This window comes from Oculina patagonica, chromosome 7 (genome assembly GCF_052425735.1).
Source record: "Oculina patagonica isolate OP01 chromosome 7, crgOcupat, whole genome shotgun sequence".
Taxonomy (NCBI): Eukaryota; Metazoa; Cnidaria; class Anthozoa; order Scleractinia; family Oculinidae; genus Oculina; species Oculina patagonica.
In genome coordinates, this window is record NC_135764.1 from 21,264,103 (window position 1) to 21,280,009 (window position 15,907).

General features: G+C 40.0%; 1 protein-coding gene across 1 annotated transcript; it reads left to right on the top strand.

Moving 5' to 3' along the window:
* The first annotated feature begins 10 nt into the window (after positions 1 to 10).
* LOC144659836 (COMM domain-containing protein 3-like) lies at positions 11 to 10,835 on the top strand. Its single transcript, XM_078520364.1, has 8 exons — positions 11 to 268; positions 3,070 to 3,181; positions 4,172 to 4,235; positions 5,685 to 5,719; positions 7,042 to 7,102; positions 7,921 to 7,977; positions 9,741 to 9,800; positions 10,329 to 10,835. The coding sequence occupies exons 1-8, from the start codon at positions 130 to 132 to the stop codon at positions 10,386 to 10,388; spliced, it is 588 nt and encodes a 195-aa protein (XP_078376490.1). The 5' UTR covers positions 11 to 129; the 3' UTR covers positions 10,389 to 10,835.
* Positions 10,836 to 15,907: the final 5,072 nt, after the last annotated feature.

Below are 15,907 nucleotides of genomic sequence, written 5' to 3' on the forward strand. Positions count from 1 at the left end.
AATGACCCATTAGTTCTCAAGTTTCTTCAAATTTTAACATGGTGGAAAAGTAGGAACAGTGTTTTGCTGAAGAAGGAAAGCAAATGTAGCTCAAACTGAAAGGCTGAAACAGGGAAATTTAGTTGCAAAATGGAGCTGAGCAGTGTGGCGACCGAAGGACTTGGCCTTTGTGGCGATTCGGCTCGCGTTGGGGATCGGAGCTTTCGGAACTTGGTTCAAATTACAGTGGACATTTTGCTGAAGAAAAAGAGCGAGGATGCTCTCCAAAGTGAGTAACTCAATTACTTTACTTCTTAATTAAGTTTTTGAAAATTTCTAGTTTAAAATGTTTTATTATTTTTTTAGTGCTTTGGGCGCTTCGCTGAACTTGACGTTTCCGGGAAAGTGCAGGCCTGGGGGGTGGGGGGCGGTTGTGATTTGTATTTTCATATTCGAATTTACAAGAATCAATCTCAACAAGGAGAAATTTAGGTTTTTACTAAAACATGTGCTTTAGTTTAGAGCATTTCCTGTGTGATGGCTGGATTATTCATGTTTAAGGGGTCTCCTAGTCTGAAATGTCAGCCGACCTCTTCTCTGGGGGGTTAGGACGAGAGGACGGCTTACATTTCAGACTAGGGGCCTCCCTGGAAATTCATTTTCCAGAACGGGGTGGGAGGGGACATGCTCAGGATATGGACGGACTTTTTTCAGAAAGGTAAACTCCAATTCAATTTAATCCTATGATTTGGAGGAGTCAAATGGCTCATTGGTGCGTTAGTGCTTTTTAATTATAATATATAATATAATTTATGAATTTATATTGCGCTTTTTAACATGTAAATGAGCAAAAGCGCATTACAATATTAAAACTTAAAAATATTAAAATATACTAACTATATACATTACAATATTAAAACATAAAATTATTAAAATAAACTAACTATATTCACATTATTGACTAGATATAAAAGTTAATTACAGTCAACTCCCGCCTTGCGGACACCTCACTATTACGGACACCCCGTTATTACGGACAGGAGTTTAAGTCCCGGCGAATAAGAATTACAGAAAATAGCTCCCGCTACTACGGATTTTCTCAATTGTGGACACCAATAGCAAATCGTTGTCCCGAAGGCGTCCGTTATAGTGGGAGCTTACTGTACTTGTGTATAAAAAATGGAACGAACTAGGAGTTTGCAACTCTCCATGGCGCGGATGAATTGCTAACTTGTCAATCACTGGTTACCTACGTATACCAGCACTTTGTTAGGTTAACTTACCTACTGTATCTGGTGACCAGTTACCATTTGTATTACTGGGTCCAGCCACAGACTGCAAACAGTCAGTCTTGTGCTCCAGATCATTGCGTTAGGGATAGTGTTGTCATTTTGCAAATGAGGGCTAAAAACAAAGAGGGATTGGGGAGTAGGAGCACCCCAGGGGGGCGTACTCCGGCTTGTTAATGACGGGGATGATCGAAAAAATATTTGGCAAGTATTTTTTTGGGTGACTTGATTTAGATAGGGGATTTTTTTTAGTATTAAATACAAACTAAAGTGCCTTGGCGCGGCCTTGGCGTATTTATGGTATGATGAATTAACAAAACGAGCGTTCTTTGTGTTATGTTATTGCCCCTCCTTGCAATTTAGGGGTAATTTGATAGGGATTTTTTGGGGGGATTATTTTTGGTCCAGGGATTTTTTTGGGTAACGTCGGAAGACTTAAGGATTTTTTGGATCCTGAGTTTTGCCTCCATTCGATCATCCCCGTCATTTACAAGCTGGAGTACTCCTCCTGGGAGGAGCATCCATTTTTCTCGTGGCTTACCACTCACTATTCAGAAAAGATAGAGAGCCACTGCTACAGTGTAGAAGTGTTTTAGATGGTTTCCGCTGAAAGTTTGAGCAATGAGTGCAAAAATTAAGTACCAAAAATCTACTAATAGCATGGCAACGTTTTCTATACGATTTAAAAGATCTTATCGAAATTCATTTGTCTTAGTGACCCCGTAATTTAATTTTAAAGCATTTTTGAGAAAATTAAAGTCAAACCTCGTAAAAATCTTTAAAACGCGCGCCATTTTGTCTTGAACTGGCGAAAAATGTCCGTTTTAACTGAAATATAGACATTTTCAAATCCATTTTTCTCTCGCAGGGTCAGCTTGAGTGCTAAATTTTTGGCAGGTTTTTGTAAGCTGTACTTAAACTGTTGCCATGCTAAGAGGTCTTTTTGGTAACTTTATTTTTACCTGTATTGCTCGAATGTTGGGCAGAAATCATCTTAATGCTCAAGAATACAATGTTTTTGTGTAAAATGACTTCAGCTAGAGCTGGAACATGGGCTTCTTGTTGTGGAACAACCAATAGGTCACCCTGCAGCCTCCCATTATTTTCACCGGTAGTTTGGAGTGCATTTGGGAGTTTGCTTTGGGTTCTACAACAATAGTACAGGAAGAGGAATTAACCAAATTGCAATCTTGTACGTGTATATAAAAACCATAGGCCAGGGATCTCACAGTTGTATAAGGGACATTTTTACATCATTATTATTTTTTGTGTACATTCGTTTATCAGAAAAAGTAGTAATTAACCAAGATACTCTGGCATGTTATATTCTCCTAGTTTCTCTGGGAAAGCTATCCAGTTTGCTTGCTTTTAATTTTAGGAACCCCCTGGTTGGCCCAAGGATCTCTCCCAAATAAGGCTCTTCTTGGGTTGATCTTGAGGAGGTCCCCTGTTTAATGAGTCAAATGAGTCATGAGTCAATGGGTCAAGGTAATTTTTACACCTAATTCAAGATGTGACTCGTGACTCATTGACTCATTTGACTCATACAAAACTTTAGCCTCTAACTACATCCCTGCACAATATCCAGTGGGTAGGACACATTTGTAGTTTATCTTGTTAATACTTATTCACAGGCATGTACAGTGAATTGAGTCTATGAGTCAATTAGTCAAGGTGATTTTCACACCTAATTCAAGATTTGACTCAGTGACTCTTCTAGTCTGAAACTCAAGTGGACTGTGAATTTGTAAAACCAAAGTTGCATTTTTGTAAAACAATTCCTTGTGTACTTGTAACACAGATGATGAAGATGTTGCCAGTGTTGATGCTGCAACCTTAAAGCAGGCCTATGCTGGATTAGTTACAATGATATTAGAAGCTGTAAAGATGGATAGTGACTCTTCCAGTATAACGTAAGAATTATACCAGTACTTTCAAAATACTATGGTAACTAGAGAAAATACACATCTGTCACCATGTCCATGCCCTTACAGTAAAAGGTCAAGGTGAAGTCTGCGTTGGAGCCAAGCCGTGACCTGTACTGCTAGAGTTCATCCTGGTTTCTGTAGCATCAAGCAACTAGGAGACTATAACTCTCCATATAGGATGCTAGTCCATTGCAGGGTTACCACCAGCATTAGTTGGCTGGTGCCCATTTACACACCTGGGGGGAGATAGGCACAATAAGAGTAAACTGTCTTACCGAATTACACAACACAGTGACCTCAGCTAGGGCAGCTTTGGGTGTCACGCTGTCATACGTGGACACCAGAATTCCAGCTGAGAAAGCTATCATCGGGTGGCTCGCATGTCGCCCGATGGCACCCCCTGATGAATTCGTCAATTTTCTTTTCGGTTTCCGTAATCAAATATTTTTACAGGGTGCGGGGATTAGCCACACGCCCAACCCCCAACCTGGAGGACCAGTGACTACCATTTGGTCAGGCCTCTACCCTTTGACCTGCCCGCCAAGGTTAGACCTGCTGGGGGAAGACCCCCGATGGTATAGCTCTCAAGGTCATTGAGGCACGCAAGCGCCTTACACCACGACAAGGCAGTAGTCTACGGGGAAGATACCCAAAAGTGCTTTTAACTAAAGTTAGCAAAAATGAGTATTCCAGAAGGCTTGTATAAGATCTTTTTTTGTTTTCTTTAGAACTACATTATATATTGTGCATGTAAAAAAAATATTATTTTATGTCAGTAAATGATTTTTTTCTGCTAAAGCCACCTCATTTTATTTTTATTTATCCAGTAGCATTTATGAAAATTCCACCTATTCTGTTGAATATCAGTAATTTCATTATCCTTTCAAAAGTAAGAGCAAAAAATAATTGCAAGGGCAAATGTTTTTTCTACAATTCTTGTGCTCAATGAAACAGGTTTTTTTTTTTTTGTTACAGTTCTTTGCTGGAAGACTGCAAATGGGGTAGTGACAGAATAGAGTATTTTACAAAGCATTTTCTGGTATGTACATTCAAGTTGTATAATTGTAATTATAAGTTTGCTGTAAATCTAATACATGTGTAAATAGCATACTCAGCTAGGGATGTTATGGATAATATAAGTCATGAGTCTTTTCATCTATTTTTTTTCCTGATGTGTTCTCAGAGTCTTGATTTCTGTTGCAAGGCTAGAAAAGGCTTAGGCTGCCAGAAAGATGCTAGTCCTGTTGTCTCTCAGTCTTAACTTTGCCATTTGCCACCCATCCGTGTATTTTTAAATACCGGTACGGGAAGGGTAGTCCATTTGGATAATCCATAGCAGTGCCGGATACAGACCTTTGGGTAAGTGGGGGGCCCAATCAACCAGACTCCAAAAATAAGTGGGGGGTCCACTCTCAAAAATAATTTTTCTCAGCCCTTTAGTCTTTGGTTTGACCTGAAATAAGCATTCTCGTCCCCATAGCCCTTTGTTTCTCTTAGCCGGCTTCGCACAAGAAAATGAAGGGCTGTGGGGACATAGGATTTTTGAATTACCAGTAATTTGAATTTTTTAGATTGGCTGTTTGGAACAAAGAATTCCTAAACGGAAGTCGAAAATATAACGCCAGCCGGCCCCAGGGGGGTACTCCGGGATCCAAGTGACGGGGATGTGCGAAGGATTTTTTGGGGGTCGAAATTTTCGATTCCGGGATTTTTTTTGGGTAGGAGAATTTGGCAGGTATATTTTTGGGTGACTTGATTAAAATAGGGGATTTTTGGGGGTATTAAAATCAAACTAAAGTGCCTTGGCGCGGCCTTGGCAATTAAGGGATAATTTGACTAGGGATTTTTTTGGCCGTTTTTTTTTGGTCCAGGGATTTTTTTGGGTAATGTCGGGAGACTTAGGGATTTTTTTGGGTCCTGAGTTTTGCCTCCATTTGATCATCCCCGTCACTTTGATCCCGGAGTACCCCCCCCTGGGCAGCCGGCTAAGAGAAACGAAAGGGCTATGGGGACGAGAATGGAAAATAAGGTGGTCGCCCCCACCCACCCCCCCCCCCCTGGCCCCTCCCCTTGATCCGCCACTGCATAGGGGAAGTCTATTGGCTGTGGGTTGGTGTTTTGTCTACATCCTGGTATTGGCCAAAGTTTTTTTCTGGTAACATGGGAAACATGCCAGTAAAATAATAATACAATATTTGCTGTCAAAGAGTTTTTATGAACACATGTTTCTATTACACGTCCCCCGCCCTCCCCTCCATCACCCTTAGATACTGCTCTGACTCAGTCAGAACCACATGTCCTTGTAAATTTTTAACATGTAAATTACTCCAGGGTTGTGAATAGATATCAATTTTCAGATAATTATCATTGTTGAAAATGACACCTCATTTACCCCTTAATTTTTTAAATGGTGTATGTCCACAATTTCAGACTGAAGAAAATGACACTTGAAATCAATAATCATTGATATAATTTATTTTGGTTGTAGGATTGTAAACCTGATTTGGAAGCACTTCTAGCAAGGTACATTTTTTTTTATTCTGCATGTAGTTAGAAACTGGTCAAGTGAAAAAAGGTTAAGTCTGCGCTCGAGCCTAGTGGCACATCAGGTCATCTGTAGCATGAAGCGACTAGGATATTTCTACTTCCCCATGGATGGGATGCTAGTCCGGGATCACAGGGTTACCTCCCAGCATTAAATTCACTGGTACCCATTTAATATACACCTGGGTGGAGAGTGGCACTATGAGTCAAGTGTTTTTCCCAAGAACACAATGTGATGCCTTTGGCCAGGGCTCAAACTGGCACGGCTCGATCCAGGGTCCAGTGCACTAACTGTTAGGCCACTGTGCCCCTCTTTATACAGTAAAAACCCGCGTATAAGAACACCTATTTTGGCGGTTCAGGCTGATTTGGTTCTTATATGCAAAATCAGCCTGTAAGTGTTCTTAAGTGTTCTTAAAAAAGTTTCTTAAAATAAGGAACATACTAAGCTACCAATAGATGAAATCAATATAGATGCACACAATTGTATTTTAATTTTAATAAAATTGATAAATCAAGGCAATACTGTACTGTAATTGGGGTGGAACTATTATGTGTGCAATGAAAAGTAGTGTTGATCTTTGATATTTTTCCATATAAGAACAACTTTCATTTTTCAGGCTGAATGTGTTCTTATATAAATGGTACTTTATTTCCTAAAATCAGGCCTGGGTGTTCTTAATTCACTTGTTCTTATATGCAGGTTTTTACTGTACTGCATCTAGCAAATCAGTCAAGTATTCCCCCTCTCCAATAACTTTTGATTTGAAATAATGTGCTGGTCATTTGAAGAGCAGATGTTTGAAGGAAAAAAAAAACATGATTCGTAACAAAATGGAATAATTATTAATAATGAATTAAGTTTGTTACTTTGAACATTATTAGCACGTTTGATTGTTTTTAACTACTTAAATATTAATTTACGTAGACTAGTCCAAAAACAACATAGGTACTACTAACAGTGTATATTGTTTGCATGTAGTGTACATGTTCTTGTACATGTACACTGTACATTAACCGTGTGAATGAGCATGTAAAAAACTTATTATGCAAAAAACTGAACCAATTTTAACTCTGATGAAGGTAACAGAGAGTTACCGAAAATTCAGTCTTATACGTATTTTTTTTTACCACCTTTTTAAACCGATTTTAAGATCAGATACAAACCAAATTTTTCAATATAATTACAGAACTTGACATCAAGTATATATGGACAAAGCAGAGTCCAGTTAATAAGACAACAATCTATTGAGTGAATAATAATGTCGCTGTCCTACATTTGTACCTTTTTACCATTATAGAACTGGAAGTTCATTTCCTCATATTGTTGATGTGGATTGGAGATTAGATTATTATGTAAAGGTAATTATACTTACAATAAAGTTCCATTGAAGCAACCACATAGTTATTTTGTGGGTCTTTAAGCTAAATCACAAGCAGCACCAGCTATGCTACAGTAAATAAGCCCATGAACAAAACGCATAAAAAACGAAGCCTGATGACAAGAGGGGTGTAACTACATGTACTTTCATAAAACAGTCACTTTCTTTTTGCCAAACTCTTAATCAATCATCATAAGGTAAAAACCCGCGTATAAGAACCTAATTAAGAACCTGTTAGGCTAAAATGTCATTTTTAAGCACCCTTCACATAAGAACCATTTTAGGCTAAAATTCTAAAACAGGTTCTTATTTTCAAAAAAGAAAAAAATAATCTTCTTTAAAATATAGAATTGAAAAATCTTCCTAAAAATATATATTTAAAACACAGTCTGTACACATTATAGTTACAGCATAGTATAGTATTTTGCTTACCGAAGCCTCCAAGAATACTGTTATTGGACATTAAAGACCAGATCATTTAAAAATTCTACTTTATTTCTTGAACAAAAGTTAAGAACCTAATTAAGAACCTAGTTAGCCTAATTTTACACTAAATACCATTTATATAAGAACCTGTTTAGGCTAACTTGAAAAAACCTAGGTTCTTATACATGGGTTTTTACTGTATGTGCCTCTGAATAATAATTCTTTTAAATGCACCTCATTAATTTGACCAGACTAGGCCACCGATTGGTGGCTTTTTTCAGCAAATCAGTCACATGTCTAGTGCTACAGTGATTTTCATTAATTAATTAATTAATTAATTAATCTATTTGTTTGTTTACTTTGAACGTTTAGAATAATCAAATGGAGAAAGTGAATAAACCAACCTACCTCATCACACTAAAAACCGAGGTATGATGCATTGCAGCTGTATTTTCATTTAAACTCATAACCAGTAGATGAGCTTGGGAAATGGTGCCTTAGTTCTCACACACCACTGGTAGCCATGCCAGGCCCACCGCCACCTGACCTTTATTACAAACTCAACAAAACCATACATGTACATCCTGTATTACAGGGAAAAATTGCACAATGGCAAAGCTAACAAAAAATACTGCACAAACTAAAAATCTTAGGGCGGGTGGGTGGGAAAAGGTCAGCAATGGCGGACGCAACAAAAACAACTGCCCGCCAAAGGTCACATGACCCTTTCCCAGGTCCTAGCGGTGTGTGAGAAAAACATTTTCCACTTATTTCGTTTCACTCAGCCAGTGGAAAATAACACTTATGGTGGAACCATGCATGCTTCTAGCGAATGCGAAGGTATCTATGGCAATCCTGAGAGCGTCAACCACCAGGCACCGTCACACTGGTAGAATCAGTGGAATACTAACCAACAAAATAGTAACCGAATCCAATGCTTACCCCATGAGAGGGTGAAAGGAGAGGGAGCAGAAAAGCATGGTTTAACTTGAGCATACAACCACATGAATCACTGCACTTCTGCACAGATGCATAACTGCTGCAATGCGATGCTGACCAGCACTGGGGAGCAGAAAAGCATGGTTTAACTTGAGCAGACGGCCACATGAATCACTGCACTTCTGCACAGACGCATGACTGCTGCAATGCAATGCCGACCAGCATTGGTTTTAGTCTAACTAAACCTAAAAAATTCTAGCTGCATTTAAAATCTCTGTTTTTACAGTCACTTTCAATTTTGGATATTAGCTAGCTATGTGTTTTCTGAAAATCAGTCCTTGTTTTCAAATGTGCACCATAAATATTCTCACTTGGGAATGGGTGTATTTTATGTAAAGTGTAAGGAAGGTGTTGTTATATGGCACCTCATAGAGAAGCAGTTTTTTGAAGAGATAGTAATCCACCTTTTTAGGTTTTCCGTTTTTTCTATTTTCCCCGATTCGCTTTTTCTCCTTTTTTGTGCGTTTTTGCTGCGCTTGTTGGACTTCTACCGGACTCAACGAGACGGGGGAATTTCTACCCAAGAGTAGCCAAGGGTAGAAGCGTGAAATTTCCCTCCGTTTTTTTTTTTTTTCTTTTCACTCAAATTTCTAAGCGCTTTTGTACGTATTACAAGCACAATTAAACCAATCATCCTGCTGTGGGTTCATTGGTCAGGAAAAAACTCTTCCTCCTGCAGAACTTGAGCATAAGTTTTTTTTTTTTTGCTTAAAGCGATGACGTCAGAAGCAAAACATAGGCCCCACGCTAGTCACTGGCGGTTTAGGGCGTTTCAGGTGTCAGTGTTTAATCTTAAGGTTGGAAATTTATTGGCTAGATCCTTACTTATTTCTTCTTATTGCTTATGGAAGTTCTGGAGATCAAGAGAATTACCTGTAGTTTTATTCTTATCAGCTGTCTCCATGACAACATATTTTTATATTCTCTGAGAATCCCGTTTCAGAGAGTTTTTCTGGGGGGGAGGGAGAGAATCCCATTTCAGAGAGTTTTTCTGGGGGGGAGGGAGAGAATCCCGTTTCAGAGAGTTTTTCTGGGGGGGGAGGGAGAGAATCCCGTTTCAGAAAGTTTTTCTGGGGGGGGGGGGAGGGAGAGAATCCCGTTTCAGAGAGTTTTTCTGGGGGGGAGGGAGAGGGGTGTTGACAACGTATTGGTTTTTTTTTAATTACAAGACAAATTTCGCGTTTTTTTTGTAGGAAGTTGGAAAATCTCAAGGAAAAGATGTTCAGTTTTCATGTTCAATGGAGCAGTTACAGGTAAAGTGAACGATTGTCCTGGAGAGTTAATACAATCAGAATTAAGTCCCAGCTTAAGTTATTACATATTTCATAACTAAGGGCACTTATCATTTGTCAACACTTAAATATTATACATTGTTATTGTGGGTTTGTGGGAAAATCTCGTGGAAAGGCCAATTTCTACATTTAAAACTATCGGCCCGACCGGTCAGTTCTGACAAATGGAAACCGCCCTAAGACCACTACTTTTAAGACAACAAAAAACTAAAAACCCAGTAAAGCGCTCGCCTGGATAATCGGTACACTCTAGTAAGAATATTGGCTAAATCGGGTCGCGGATAAAACAACAGACACGAAGAGAGTTTGTTTGTCCTCTGCCTCCGGCTTTATATGCCCTCTTGTTGTGGGGTGTTGATTTGACAGTGCGTCGATGACCGTTGAAGGAAACTCTTGGGGGGGGGGGGGAGGCGGTGTAAGAAAACGGGTATCCCCGGTCCAGACTCTATTTACGCGTGATTACAATGTATCTGTTCTTCCCTTTTTTAGGATCTGGTTGGAAAGCTGAAAGACGCTTGTAAAAGTATAGAGAAAGCTGCTAGTAACTGACGATTACTATGCGTGGAATCCAGCGACGATATAAAAAGATGCCAATTTATTTTTTATATTACATGTATTAAGTTTTCACGTAGCCGGAGTTTTGGAATGGTCGACAAGTTAGTTTACAAGAAACTTTTAGCGTTGCATGCGTTGGCAAATAGACATTTTACAGCACGTTTACGCTCCCCTTCTCTCCCCCCCCCCCCTCCCCCCCCCCAAAAAAAACGAGTTACTGCAATGAGAAACATCATTCTTGTAAACTCAAACAACGCTTTGATTTTACCAGTCGTTGGTAGTGAATCATCTTGTCCTCTTACAACAACTGCATGACTACTGTTATATTTGACTCCGTATTGCTGACGCCAGAAACTGATCTGAAATTGTAACTTTACATTTTATAGCAAGGAAATAAACTTTTAAAGTATGATAAGAGAAATAAAAGCCTTGTTCAATCCCGGGTTAGCATAAATCTGTTTTGGAACGACTGTCCACTTTTTAATGGCAACTTTTTAAAAAATTTATATGGCTTAAATCACTTTTAGGGTTTTCAGTTTGTCGTAAGTTATCAGGCGACTTTATAGTCAACAAGACGTTAGCTTTAGCGAAAGTGACTATTGTTGAAGCTGTATTTTTACAGTTAAAGCTTTAAGGTCGCCCCTTCACGTTTGTGTAGGTGTAAGTTGAATATAAAAGCAAGCACAAGAAAAGAAACTTGGGTTAACCAGTAGGCAGTTTTTGCAACCCCGACGGCAAAGCCGAGAACGGCGTCTTTAAAAGTAAAAATTAAATTTTAAAATTAAATTCAGCGTATAGTAATATCCAGCCCTTTAGTTTGACTTTCCGTGTGAGAAATTTCACTTCCTTTACAATTTGTTATTCAGATAGAAACGTGGAAAATCTATTGTTGGTTGAGAAGTATAAGTTTGGGGTGGGTTGGGGTGGGTTTGTTAAACGAAAGTGTACGAGGTGCCTCTAGGCTCTTTCGATTATTTTTTTCGTGTGTGTTTTTTCTGGGGTCTGTTTACAGTGAAGTACACATTGCCATATATAGTTGCTGCTATATCGAAATTTAACTTTTTGGGGAAATATATAAAACATTTTATCTTTTAAGTGCCGGGTATGCTACAATTTCGTTTGCGTTGTTTTTTATACCTGCGTGTGGGTAAGTAGCCATTCCAGCAACTTTTTTGCGGTAAGCCGGGAAAACTGCCGATCAAACATTTTTTATCCAAGGCCGTATTGGATGAACACGTCTGACGGTTCTTAGCGGCCCCCAGTTCAAACAGGCATCATCCAGCATTTCGCGCAGTCGTTTAATCCTTTGGCCAGGGTTTTTACTGAATTAGCATGTTTTGGGTTTATGGGGAGCCAATTCTGAAAATAAGGCAGTTTAGTGATATTGTTTTTCTTTTTGTCCGGCAACGCGGGTGTGCATTTTGACCAAATTTGAATAGCTCTCCGAGCCACGAAGATCCGTTATATTTACTGCTCGGTAAATAATAAAGAAAATTCTGCGACGTAAAATCAAAAACACAACAACATCGATAGATTGTCCACAGCCTCTCGCCGTCCCTCCATCCCCTTTGCTTCTTCCGTTTTGCGCTGGCGTCCAGTTCTCTCGCCGTTCTCACCGCGCGCTCATTGATCGAAAAAACACGAAAAAATAGAGGGCTGTGGACAGTCTACAACAACGGTTGTAGCAAGTTTTGAAACGATGAGCGAACCACAGTGTCGGTGAGGTTTTTGAATAACACTTGATGTAATTTTCTGACATCAATAATTAATTCAAAGATAACAAAATGAAAATTAATACATATTTTTAACCAAGCGCGATAATATCGGCCCGAGGTCTTGACAGTACGGACCGAGGGTCGATATTATCCCAGTACGTTCCAGAGTAACAGTGGCTAGTAAGAGATTTATCACACGACTAAAAATAATTTTAATTATAGAAATAAGTGGAAAGCGAAAAGAATAAAAAGAACAGGATTCTGATCGAGTACCGACTGACGGTTTCTCTGTCAAAAAACAATTCCCTAGTAAAGAATATTATTCTACATGAACGAGCGGGGACAAAGAAAAATCGAGTCCCCGACGGGACGAACCCATGGCCCCCAGAAACCGGTTGCCATGGGTTCGATCCCGTCGGGACCAGATTTTCGTCCCACGCTCGTGTCATGTAGAATAATATTCTTTACTATTTATCACCGAGCTTAAAATCTACCATCTTTATTATTTACTAAGAATTCCCTATATACCGTTGTTTAACAAACCAATAAAATGTACGAGAGGGTTTTTCATGCGAGTAAAGTTTATTTTTTTATTGGACCGAGCGGAATCATTCACGACAATTGCATTACACGGTCCATTATTGGATCGGCAAATCCAATGGTCCCTGCGGTTGAGATTTGGGAAGTAGAAAGAGGCTCTGCGTAAATCGTGTCACTTCTTTGAACTGCGCCGCAGCCCCAATGTTTAGGCTGGTTAGTCCGGATTAAACCGGTTTTTGCTGCGCGGGTATTTATTTTTTTGGAAAAACTGATGGCCAAGACGGAGCCCACAGAACGCTCTCGAAAGCACTAGAACTGACGATTGCTCTCACCATCTGCTACCGTTTGTGCGCACGTGCAGCTTGTGGATCATTTAAGATCTCTTTTTTTCGGTTAAAATCGCACATCTCTACCATAAAGACACTAATACGACCTCAAGCGGTGCTTGACGTGTTTTTACTGAGGGAACTCTCACGCTTTTTGAAGAAAAGAACTTGTAAACAAACACCTTCTTCACACGATCCGACACACCATTCCGCGCGTATGCTAAGATTAAGTAGTTCTCGCGCAAGCTAAACGCGTAAGCATCAAGTAATTATAAACCTCGCGCATGCTCAACAAAGATTTGACACGATTCTTGCAGAGCCCTTTCTTCTCAAGTATATCAGTGGAAAAAAAGGGCTCTGCTCGCAGGGTGGTCAGCCGGCGACGCCGAAACGTTGGTTGCAGAAGGCTGGTTTTCACTGCAAGCATAAGCACAAGCATGATAGGCCTTATAATAGCCTGCAGAACAGGCGGTTTATTTTGCGGGTGAAGCGCGAGTGGGGTTTTTTTTCGCGGGCCGCGGGGGGGGGGGCGGGAAGCGGGGGGAAAAGGGGGTGGGGGGGAGCGGGGGGTTGGGGCGGGGGGGGGGGGGGGGGCCCCCAACCATTATAAAGACAAACGACCGCGCATTCGTGAGCATTATGCTGTCCTCACTAGGATTACCTAAACATAAACATAAACACAAGCACAAGAATGAATAATTTCGTTTTTTGTGCTAATATAATACGCCTTTTCCTATAGTGAGGACAGCATAATAACGGAATGAGTGTGTTAGTTCTTCCAATATATAGTGTTAATGCTTATGCTTTGGTGTATATTTGGTTTTTTTTTTTTTTTTTTTTTTTTTTTTTTTTTTTTTTTTTGTGCTTGCGCCCAGTGAAAAGTCGGCCTGTTCGAGCCTGTAGTGCTGACACCACCTAGGAAACACATAAAACAAATTCAGTGTTACCGCGTTGCTGCGATCATTGCCAAAAGAGGGACTTGACTCTACCTGGCACAACGAAAACGTAGCGAGCTAGGCACACTGCGGAAAATATTTCATGCATCTTGTGTTGCAACAAAATTGAGAGACAAGTTAAAATGCCATACAGCTTCAGCACTTAACCCGCCAGCTGCAGTGTTCTAATTAAAGTACATTTAGAACAGTTTAGCCACTCCTCGCGGTCACTCGAGCATTCGGGGGAATCAAACAAACTAATACTCTTGATTAGTGGGACAAGACAATCTGGTATAATCACAGTCAGGGTGCTGACTGATGAGCAGTATGCAGCCACTTAGTTTATCGTGTATAAAGGCCTAGCCAATCAGCAACGCAAGTAGACACACTGAGTTGAAACTGATTTGCGGCTCCGTTTGGCCAGGACTTGCGTTGACTTGCGTTGACTTGCGTTCACTTTCAATTGGTGGAATTAAAATATGCACTTAAGTGCAAAACAAACGGTAAAAAACTTGCGTTGATTTGCGTGCAAACAGTGATCTCGACCAAAGTGAACAGCAAGTCATCGCAAGTCAACGCAAGTGCACGCAAGTCCTGGCCAAACGGAGACGCAAGTTAACGTAAGTTGAAGAAAACTTGCGTTTACTTGCGTCTCTGTTTGGCCAGGCCTTCACTGTTTGGCCAGGGCTTTACGTTTTTCAGGGAGGCAGCTTGGCCGAGTGGTTTAGGGCGCTGGTGTTGTAATTCGGAGGTCTAGGGTTTAAAACCTCCACCCTGCCACTAGCTGGATTTGTTTTCGGTCGTCCCGACCGAAAACAACATCCTCGGTCACGCTTTGTATATAGCCAACTGGTCGGCCTCCTGCCAGTTGGGGTTTTTAATCATGTTATATATATGTTCATTTAGAATATTTGTTTCCTCTGGTTCAGTGGCATGCCTGCAAACTACAATCTTGGACAAATTTCCACTAATTTAGCTAACAGAATTCAGTTTTGCAACCCCCCTATCCCCCATTTCAATGTTGTTAATGCTGAAGTGTTTTCAAAGCAAAGCCTGTACGTGGATTCGCAAAACCCGTCAAGAAACAACATTGAGTAGGGAGAGAGGGGGAGAAATCTTTTGACCCGCTTGCAGGTCATCAGGACATTTGTGCAAAATGCGTGAAATGCGTTTGTTGCAACTAGAAGCTAAGTGCATGACCTCTATAAACAACATTAACATTAACAGATTAGCTCAGTCTGTCATCGGAGTTTCTTGTGCCTTAGTCACAATTGTTTGGGGCATTCCGACGGCTTCCTGTCCTTCTTCGCTTGCCAGGTGGCGTCGGGAGGTATTTTCGACACTGAATCTCCGTAGAAATAGCTGATGACTTGCCGATTCTAATCAGGATACATTGCACTCGGACACGGGGAAGGATATCGATCGAGCGAAGTCAATAGTAGAAGTGTGAGCTGAGCTGTTCCAGAGAACAAAAAGAAGTTTGGGATACTAGTGTGTGCAGGCGCTTCAGTTCACTGTTAGCTCTTTCTTCTGTTCACTGTAGTAGCAAAGCGTAATAATTATACACGAAGAATTGGAGACTCGTTCGGGGCAGAAATGTGGCCGGTTTTAAACTGAAATGGAAACTTGGATATAATTTCCACTGAAGAGGATTCCATTTTTTTTTTTTTTCAAAAAATAACTTTCTTCAACAGTTAGCGTCTCTGCGATCTTTTCTTCGTCTGTTTTTTCTTTTTCACTTCGCCGTTCTTCACGTAGACTTGCCACAAGTCGACTCTTTTGAGTTGAAATTAAGTTCAAAAGACCTAAATTTTCATTGAACCATCGCTCCATTTTTAAGCTACCTATCCATACTTACTTGTAAACATAACTATAAAAAAGACGTTGATGATGTAAAAATGTAAAAATTGCTGTGTTAAAAAGGTACAAAATAATTATATGCTTGTTGCTTGTCTAAATTTAAAAAATTTCTTTTTTCTTTTTTTTTTCTCTTTTTT